The sequence below is a fragment of the Parus major genome, chromosome 19, assembly GCF_001522545.3.
Source record: "Parus major isolate Abel chromosome 19, Parus_major1.1, whole genome shotgun sequence".
NCBI lineage: Eukaryota > Metazoa > Chordata > Aves > Passeriformes > Paridae > Parus > Parus major.
This window is the reverse complement of record NC_031787.1, coordinates 6,647,969-6,657,079: the sequence shown is the minus strand read 5'-3', so window position 1 is coordinate 6,657,079 and position 9,111 is coordinate 6,647,969. Positions and strand designations below refer to the sequence as shown.

The 9,111-nt window shown below is 55.6% G+C and overlaps 1 protein-coding gene across 5 annotated transcripts in view; it reads right to left on the bottom strand.

Moving 5' to 3' along the window:
• Positions 1-8,575, bottom strand: part of ALDH3A2 (aldehyde dehydrogenase 3 family member A2) — a 13,047-nt gene extending 4,472 nt beyond the window's left edge. The window contains exons 1-12 of one of the 5 annotated variants that reach the window (XM_015646922.2): positions 8,471-8,575; positions 7,644-7,817; positions 7,069-7,300; positions 6,886-6,971; positions 5,821-6,029; positions 5,543-5,660; positions 5,290-5,431; positions 4,951-5,117; positions 4,716-4,815; positions 4,105-4,340; positions 3,057-3,180; positions 1,362-2,793 (exon numbers count right to left, since the gene is read on the bottom strand). In XM_015646922.2, the coding sequence (XP_015502408.1) occupies positions 3,100-3,180; positions 4,105-4,340; positions 4,716-4,815; positions 4,951-5,117; positions 5,290-5,431; positions 5,543-5,660; positions 5,821-6,029; positions 6,886-6,971; positions 7,069-7,300; positions 7,644-7,805 (1,533 nt within the window). In that variant the 5' untranslated portion in view covers positions 7,806-7,817; positions 8,471-8,575 and the 3' untranslated portion in view covers positions 1,362-2,793; positions 3,057-3,099. Of the gene's footprint in view, positions 1-1,361; positions 2,794-3,056; positions 3,181-4,104; positions 4,341-4,715; positions 4,816-4,950; positions 5,118-5,289; positions 5,432-5,542; positions 5,661-5,820; positions 6,030-6,885; positions 6,972-7,068; positions 7,301-7,643; positions 7,818-8,000; positions 8,316-8,470 lie in introns of those variants that run through there. The other 4 variants (XM_015646921.3, XM_015646924.3, XM_015646923.3 and 1 more) reach the window with 4 other exon arrangements.
• Between the last annotated feature and the right edge of the window lie 536 nt (positions 8,576-9,111).

The following is a 9,111-nucleotide window of genomic DNA, read 5'->3' as shown; positions in this document are numbered from 1 at the left end:
GACCTTGTTCAGATCCGCCTTGAGGGCTGCCAGGATCTCCTTCTCCTTCTCCTGCACCATCCTCTCCAGGGCCTTCAGCTGCTGAATCCTGAACTTCAGCGGGCGGCTCCGGCCCGAGCTGAAGGCGGCCCTCGCCCGCCCCACGATCTGCTGCATCCTCTCCATGGCCGCTGAGCACTGAGGAGACAGCGGTGACACCCAGCTCAGCGCGGGCCCTGGAGCTGCTCAGCCCTGGGAACACCACCATGAGCTGTCCCACCCCGAGCCAGGCTGGGAGATTTGTCCTTCTTGGAGAGGAGCTCCCATTCCCAAGCTGAGCGCTCCGGGCTCACAGCACGCACAGGGCACCTCTCACAGCAACCTGGGCTTTGCTGGTTGCTCCTGCTCTGAGGGTGCTTTCTCTAAGCTTCAAAGGCACCAGCCACTCCACCCTCTCTCACAGGGATGCTCCCAAGGATCCAAATCACAGAGATCGCTGTGGCCTGGGTGGGCAGCAGAGCTGTGTGCGCAGAGCCAGCCTGCACCCATCTGCACCATAACCCTGAGGCTCTCACATGTCCTCACAGAAAAATGACAAAACACTGCTAAGACTTCATCCTGCTTCCCAGCAGCAGCATTTCACTCTTTAGTCACAACCAGAGATCTGGTCCTGCATCCCTGCCCAACCAACCAAGACACCAAGATCCCCTTACAAGGATTAAATCCTTCCCAACCCACCACCACAGCTGTGTGACACAGCCCAAGAAAGCGAGTGACTCATTAAAAAAAAGAAGGAAAAAAGCACGTTACCTTCAGAGAAGCTTCTCTCTCCACCAGCCTCCTGTGGCAAGTGCAAGCAGGCAGAAGCCCTTCCCTGCCATGGCTGGGGGCGATCCCTCCTCCCACGGGAGAGCTGGCCCTGGCCCAGGGCTCTGGCTGGGTACAAGATGCCCTTTACCCAACCCTGTCCTGGGCTGGGGAGCCCTGGATTGCTGCTCCCAGCCAGGGCAGTGACTCAGCCCTGGTGTGGGATGGCAGAGACCACGTGGCTTTGCCCACGCCAGGGACAAGGCCCACATGCCACAGCTGCTGTTGGGAGACAACGCTCAGATCTGGCAGCCAGAAAACCCCAAGCAGGCAGGTGGCAGGCAATCCAGGCATGGATTTGAAAGGGGGAAACAGGCCAGCTCCTCCACTGACTCACCCCACTCCCTGCCTGGTTCCCAGGAGCATTTTCAGCGCCCAAGAGAGCTCCTGGGGACCCTTTCCAGGGTGCCAGGGACACCTCGCAACACAAGTGTGCCATTCAGCCAAGCCAAGGCCAGAGCTGGGACCAGCAGAGCAGGATTCCTCAGGAGACTGCAAGGACTTACCACACTCAGTTTATTATTTAAATTCTCAGTGTTTATTTAGTGCTTGCAAAATGTATCATCAAAAAGGCTTAGTACATGGATTTTCACCAGACATGAAGAAATCCCACTTATTGCACAGTAAATATAATTTTCTACTCTATATTAATTGCATTTAGTAATAATTGTTGAATTATTTTGTGAAGCAGTCCTAAAGCTCTTTCACCTTCAATTCCTTCAGCATCTTTCCCCCAAGCTAGAACAAGCCCCACATTATCCCCCAGTGCAAGATTACAGCATCTTGAGAAGCTCAAACACAAAGGAGCACACACACTCTTCCAGTAATTGTTTTTCCTTAGAGGAATCTGACCAGGAACAGCTTTGTACCGGCTTGGGCTGGGATAAGTTAATTTTCGTGGTAGACACCAAGTTTCTTTGTGGAAGGAATGTTTTGGATTTGTGACATTGGGAGTTATGGTGTTTGTCTTCCCAAGTCACCACCAGGTGTGATGGTGCCCTGCTCTTCTGGGGATGGCTGAACACCTGCCTGATGAGGGGAATTAATGAACAAATTCCTTAATTTGCTTTGATTTGCCTGGAAGCCCAGTTTTCACTTCACCTACTTTTATCTCAATATACAAGTTTTCTCACTTCCTTCCAATTCTCTTCCCCATCCCACAGGGAAAAAGCAAATGGCTGTGTGGGGCTGGGCTAATCCACAAGGTATTATTTGTCATTCCCACTTCTCTGAACAGGCCTGAAAGTTCTTTTGCTCCAGCATGAGACACTCATCAGCACAATACAGGCAGTGCAGGCATCACCTTTGGAATTTTCTAACTGCTAAATAACTGTTAAAGGCACATGATGAAACACAGAACCCAGCAAGCAGCCCCTGACCAGCTGAGGATGATTCTGGTTTGAAGAGATGTGAGAATGTTTCACCTCAATTAAATGGCAAGGGGAACCTCACCGGGTTTATTCACAGCCATCACTTTTGGCCAAATGCATTGGGCAGCACGGATTGTCTCAGGCTTGTCACCAAGAGAGGGGTGTTCAGATCATCCCCTAAACAGGGAAAACACTGTCAACCCAAGGATTGCTGAAACTTCAGCTCCTGTTGGTCACTGCAGGATGGTGAGTGGTTTGGTGCAGGACACAGTGTCCCTGGAAGCTCTGCATGGCACGGGGTGGATGTAGGGACTGGAATTTCTTGCTCTACAGTCCTCCTTCAAACAGCTTGTCCCCACTGGTCCCTCTGTTCCAGCATGGCTTTTAAGTAAACAGGAATCTGAGCCTTCTCGTGGTTAGTGCCTCTCTAAGTCTACTCTGTGTGCTCGACAGCTCACTGAAATCACCCAGAACAAAAGAAAATAATGACTTTCCAGCTTAAGGAAACAGACACAAAGCGAGCACCCAGAGTATGACGTGCACATGGTGCCTTCTCCTCTCTTCATCAGTTAACCACCTGTGAAAGCAAAACACAACACCAACATCCTGTGAAGGATCTGCTGAGATAAAACCAATCCCCTTTCTAGAACAGCCTGAAGCGAAGCCCCTTCAGTCAGAGGGGTTCCCCAGCGTGCAGCTCTCCTGCCCCTCAGCATGCACTGGTTATCTCAGGTGTCAGGGGAAGCATCGTGCTCTGGCTCAGCCCCACATTCACTCATCTACAAAGCTTTTCCCAAACTCAAACTGGGTCTACACACAGGAGAAGAAAAAGGCTCCTACCTCACTGTGACAGCCACAGCAGTGCTCTGAAACCTGCTCCTCCTTACCACCCGCTGGGCCAGCCCAGCCTCTGCACAGCCAGCACAACCAAGAGGGCTTTTCTCTTCAGCACAGACTGGTGGCTCTGAGAAACCCAAATGATTTCAAGATGCTGTGAGTTTCCCCCATCTCATTCCCCTACACAGGGCCTGCCTCCCTGGCTGCTGCCTCAAAGCCTGAGCCAGTTCTTGGCTCTTACAGCTCCTCCTGGATTATGTGAGCAGGTTATCTGCCCTGGATGCTGGGCTCCTGAGTGTGTCCTTGCAGCAGCAACTGCACAGACTGAAGGGCAGAGTCCTGATCCACCCTGCCACCTCCTGTGCCCTCAGGAGCTGCTCCCTTAAGCTCACTAAACCCCACAGACCAGTCAGTGAAGGCACATGTAGTGTCTGGTTTGTCAGACATGAATAACCAACAGTGACCACGCTTAGAGATTCAGATCTTGTTCCTCCACCTCAGGAGGCATCCTGAGCCTCCTGCATAGAGGAGAGGACATCCCACCCTTCCACAGGACCCAGATGGAAACAAGGGAGGAAATGAGAATAATTGAGCTGAGGTCAGACAGGGGCTTCAATGGGCAAGGAGGAACAAGAGCTCGTCACTGACCCTGGCTCTGAGACATAGCTTCCCTCCCCAGGGTGCCACGGCACAGATTGCAGCTCTCTGGACTGTGAGGCAGCTCAAACACTGCTGAAGGAGGCCCTGGAATGGAAACTACTCCTAACCAGTCCAAGACTACCAACCTCTGCCTCTGGAGGGAGCATCCCACCAGTGTCACCTACCAGGGAAGAGCAATAAGGAGTTCAGCAGTCTGCGAGGTCACTCCAGGGATAGTCCTATTCTACAGATCACTTGCAAGAGCAAGAAGGTAAGAATTTAAGGTGGGACAGATATAATAAATCCCAAGACAGAAAAAGAGGTCAGGCTTTATAAAAGGGCTGCAGTTGCAAAGAACAGATTGGGCAAATCACTCATGCACTGCCATAGACATCAAAGACCCAAAACTCACCTTAATCATCACTGCTGCCACAACCCCCAGCAGGGCCAGGACAAAGAGCCCAATTCGGGCCTTGTTAAACCGCTTCAGGAGGAAGAACTTGGCCCAATCCACCTTCTTCTGGCTTCCAGGTGGGTACCTCATTTTGTTGGTGCTCTCCATCTTCAGGTCTTTGATCAGGCAGGCACGGCGGTGGGAGAAGGTCTCGAAGCTGTGCTTGCCGTGGTAGGCGCCCATCCCGCTGTGGCCTGAGGGACACAGCCAGGCAGCTCAGACAAAACTCTGTCCACTTGAGGACAACTGACCCTTCCCCTGCAGCACTTCTCAGTCTCTACAATGTACTCCAGCCTTCCTCATCTCATTTCCACCAATCACTCATTAATGGTTTTAATGAACCTTTCCCATCAGGCTGCACTAAATCTTTCCAAAAATACAACCAAAGGTTTTTCCCTCCTGGCCCCTGTCCTAATGCAATCCCAGAACTTATCATTATTATCAAGACCTGCTGCAAGAGATATGGGCTGTAGGAGGCACAGGGATACCCAGACACAAACCATGAGTTGTTGTCCCCTGGCACACACTATGCCATAAGTACCAACTCTTAAGGAGCTCCAGTAACTTACCAACACCACCAAAAGGCAAAGTTGAGAGGAAGAAATGCATGATGACATCATTTCCAGTCACACCACCACTAGAGGTTTCAGAGATGACTCTCTTGATTAACTAGAAAAAGAAAAAAACAAACCAAAAAACAAAAGAGAAGATTAAAAAGGCTTAAAGAAGAGAGCAGACCGTGTAACGGAGGATACTGGAAAGGGATCTACAATGCTGATCTCCTCTGGCACAGCCCAGACCCACCTGCTTGTTGTTGGAGAAGACATAAAGGGCAAGGGGCTTCTCCCGAAGATTGATGAACTCGATGGCTTCCTCCACGCTCTTCACAGGCACAATGGGCAGCACTGGTCCAAAGATTTCCTCCTCCATCACCTTGGACTCCGGGGAAACGTCCGTGAGGATGGTTGGAGCTGAGGCAAACGGGACAATGGGAGAACAGCATGAGCAGGACACACATCTGGCCCAGGACAGGACCTTGTCCTGGACACTGCTGTGTTCAACATAACCCAAGTCAGGCACAGACACACGGAGCCCAGAAAGCGCCCACCACCACCTCCCCTCCACAGCAGCTGCCAGGAGCACCTATGAAGCAGGAGGCCTCATCAGACTCTCCCCCATGAGCGATCTTCTGCCCCTCCAGCAGGCTCTTCACCCTCTTGAAGTGACGCTGGTTGACAATCCTTTCATAGTCCGGAGACGACTTCACATCTTCCCCATAGAATTCCTGAGCAAGGGCACAGCAGCAACAAGAGTGCTCAGCGCATCTTCCAACAGCCACAGCTCCAGGAAATCACACCTGGAACAATCCCCACAGCACAAGGAACTCCTCCCTCACCTTCAGAGTGGCCTTGATGTTCTCCACCACCTGGCTCTGGATGGAGGGGTCGCACAGGATGTAGTCTGGGGCGATGCAGGTTTGCCCACAGTTCATGTATTTGCCCCACGTTATCCGCCTGGGACAAGGGACAAAAGGGACACGGTTTCCCCATGGGCAACCCCTGCCACACCCCTCAGCCCAGCTGGCAGCACCTGAGCTGGGGATGCTGGCCCAGAGACCCAGAGACCTCCCCCTGCCCTGCTGCTCAGGGCCCATCAAGGCAGCAGCAAGCTGACCTGCAGGCCACAGCCAGGTCACAGTCCTTGTCGATGTAGCAGGGGCTCTTTCCCCCCAGCTCCAGGGTGACAGGGGTCAGGTGCTTGGCAGCTGCTGCCATCACAATTTTGCCCACTGCAGTGCTGCCAGTGTAGAGGATGTAATCAAATCTCTGGGTCAGCAGCTCGGTTGTCTCAGGAACTCCTCCAGTGACCACAGGGTACAGATCCTGTGGGGCAAACATGAGCCTGAGACTTACCTTGACTCAAAGCACTTAGATCAAGGCAGCAGCTCTGCAGGTGGCAGAGGGCACACTTATTTGTGGCCTACTTCATTATAGGGACAAAATATAGTGGTATCAGAGATAAGCTCTGCTCCTTCCCCTGAAATGAAGTTTCATATCACACTTTGTGTCATACAAACTATGGCTGAGGCCAGGGCTGAGTCTGGCTGTGGTGCTGCTCCCACACAGTAAGAACCAGGGTGCACATGACTGCCAGACTCTCCCCAGGGCTGCCTCCTTCCTCTGCTCCTGCCTCCCACCTCAAGAAGGTGCTAACTCCCCGCAGGAAACTCCACAGGGCCCCGTGCAGTGACAGCAACAGTCTGAGACACAATGCAGGGGACGACAGAACTGCCAGGCAAGAGGAGGAAAACAACACCTCCTCCTCCAAGTGCAGTTCAGCAGGACACAAAAACCCAGGACACACTGCCATGGAACACAAAGTGCCTAATTCTCAGGAAGAGCCAGGCACAGCCACCATCCTACACAACCTGTGTTGACCTAAGGATATCCCCAGCACAGCTCCAAAAGAGCAGCTCCTGCAGTGAGAAGTACACACACACCTCTCCATATGGTCATGGGTGTCAAAAAGGCTGTCACACTGCAGCAGCATTATGTAAGCTCATACACAAACACGGGGAGAATTTGTCAATGTACCTTTGGACTCTAACTCAGCCCTTCCTCTGCCTCCTGCTTGTGCTGCTTTGAAGGGAGCAGGCAATGGATGTGGCTTGAACCTGCAGGACCCCTTTAGAAGCAGGAGAGATCAAGACAGTCATGCCAGGCATGGGGCCACACTCACCTTGTCCAGGTACTGTGGGAGGAGCTCGGCCACCAGCCGAGCCGTGTTCTCGCTGACCTCCGACGGCTTCACCACCACGGCATTGCCTGCAGGGCACACACAGCACGGACACTCAGCCCTCACATCCTTGCCCCAGCTCCCAGCCACCAGCACAGCAAGGCCGGGGCCGTGCTGGATCCCCACCTGCTGCGATGGCCCCGATCAGGGGCTGCATGACCAGCACAAAGGGGTAGTTCCAGGCCCCGATGACCAGCACCACGCCCAGGGGCTCGTAGTTGATGTAGGCCTCGTCCCTCAGGGTCAGCAGGTTCTTCTTCACGGGCTGAGGGGCTGCCCACGACGGCAGCTTCTCCATGGTCAGGGCCAGCTCCCCCAGCACACCCAGAATTTCATGGCTGTAGGCATTGGGCCCACACTGAAACAACAGCGGGGTTGGGGAAGGGGATGGCAAAGGCACCCACCTCCGACAGCAACATCACAGCCCTGCTGCTTCAAAGTGCCTGCCACTGGCAGCGACCAAGGATCCCTGGCCAAAGCTAGCCAACCTAAGGGTGTGAGGCAGAAGCCCTGCCTTAGACTAACTCCTTACAAGTGGTGGCAGCAGATCTTCTCAGGCCACAGTGGGAGCCAGGGTCAAGGGGGACAAGAGCAAAAGTCGTTCAGCACAACAATGGCAGCCCTTGGCCTTCCCGCTTTCCCTTCAGGGCCAACCACTGTCCATGCACAGCTGGTGGGAGAAACTCCCCGACAGCACAGACCTTGTTCAGATCCGCCTTGAGGGCTGCCAGGATCTCCTTCTCCTTCTCCTGCACCATCCTCTCCAGGGCCTTCAGCTGCTGAATCCTGAACTCCAGCGGGCGGCTCCGGCCCGAGCTGAAGGCGGCCCTCGCCCGCCCCACGATCTGCTGCATCCTCTCCATGGCCGCTGAGCACTGAGGAGACAGCGGTGACACCCAGCTCAGCGCGGGCCCTCCCTGACCCGCACAGCCCGGCTTGTCCCCAGAGGCACCGCACGCACCCGCAGCCTCCGGCCGCGCCCCCGACCCATCCCCATCCCCGGGCAGCGAACTCGCCGCCCTTCGTGCCTCACACGCCGCGTGTCTCTGGAGCCTTACGTAATTCCCGAGTTAGAAAAGTTTGCGAAGCAGCGCAGGGCGCTGGTGGGAGCGTGGGGATGTCACCGAGGAAGCCGGGGCTGCTCCCGGCGGGGCGGAGCGCCCCGCGGTATGGAGCGACACCCGGCGAGGACACGGCGCGATGGGGACCCCACGAGGAACCGCGGGGACCCCCGAGCGACACCGGGGCTGAGGCGACAGGCGTGGCGGCGGTTGCGCCGCGGTGGTTGCGAGCCGCTGGTTCTCCCCCCGGCCGGTGCCCTCCGCTCCGGGCAGGACCCTCCGCCCCCGCCGCCCACTGGGGGCCGCCGCCGCCGCTTCCTCTTTCCGCTCACATGGCGGAAGCGGAACGGGCGAGGCCGCGGGGCCGCCGCTCCCCCTCCGTGCCCGGTGATCTGGGTGGGAGAGGGGAGAGGGCGAAAGCAGAGCGGGGTGACGGACGTGTCCCGCCCCGGGAGTCCCTTCGCTACCTTGGCCGCCGTGCTCGGGGTCGCTCCTGCCGCGCTGGCAGCGCTGCGAGGCCGCCGCCGTCCTCCGTGGGCTCCGCGGGCGGCAGCGGGGCTGGCACTGCCGGGCCGGTTGTGAAACGCTGCCGGGGCGGAGAGCAGAGTCCCTGCGAGCCTTATCGGGGAACGAACCCGCGGCTGGCCCTGCCCTGCCCTGCCCCGGAGAGCGAACGAAGCCGGGCAGGTGCTGCTCTTTTGGGGGAGGTGGGAAGAGCCCGGCAGGACGGTCGAATTAACCTTGATACAATCGCGGCGTGGGAAGCGAGCCAAAAAAACCCCTAAAAACCGCAGAGAAAGGAACTCGGGCAAGGTTGGGCACGTTCCGGTTAAAAATAGACCTGCCAGGAGTTGTTCTAGGAAAAGCACGGGGAGTATTTAAAAATTGCACGCAGGTTGTTACAGGTTGTCTTTCATGACACGATTTTCCCAGGGCTTTTGCTGCTAAAGCTCCTCGGCTGCAGCTGGAAGGCACCAAGTCCATGCCCACCACACCTCCGTGACACAGGGATGGCACCTGGGTGCTCCTGCCCAGCTGGTGGGGGCTCCTAGCACAGAGCACCCCTTCTCCTGCAAAGTTTAATCCCATTTTTCACATCAACACGGCC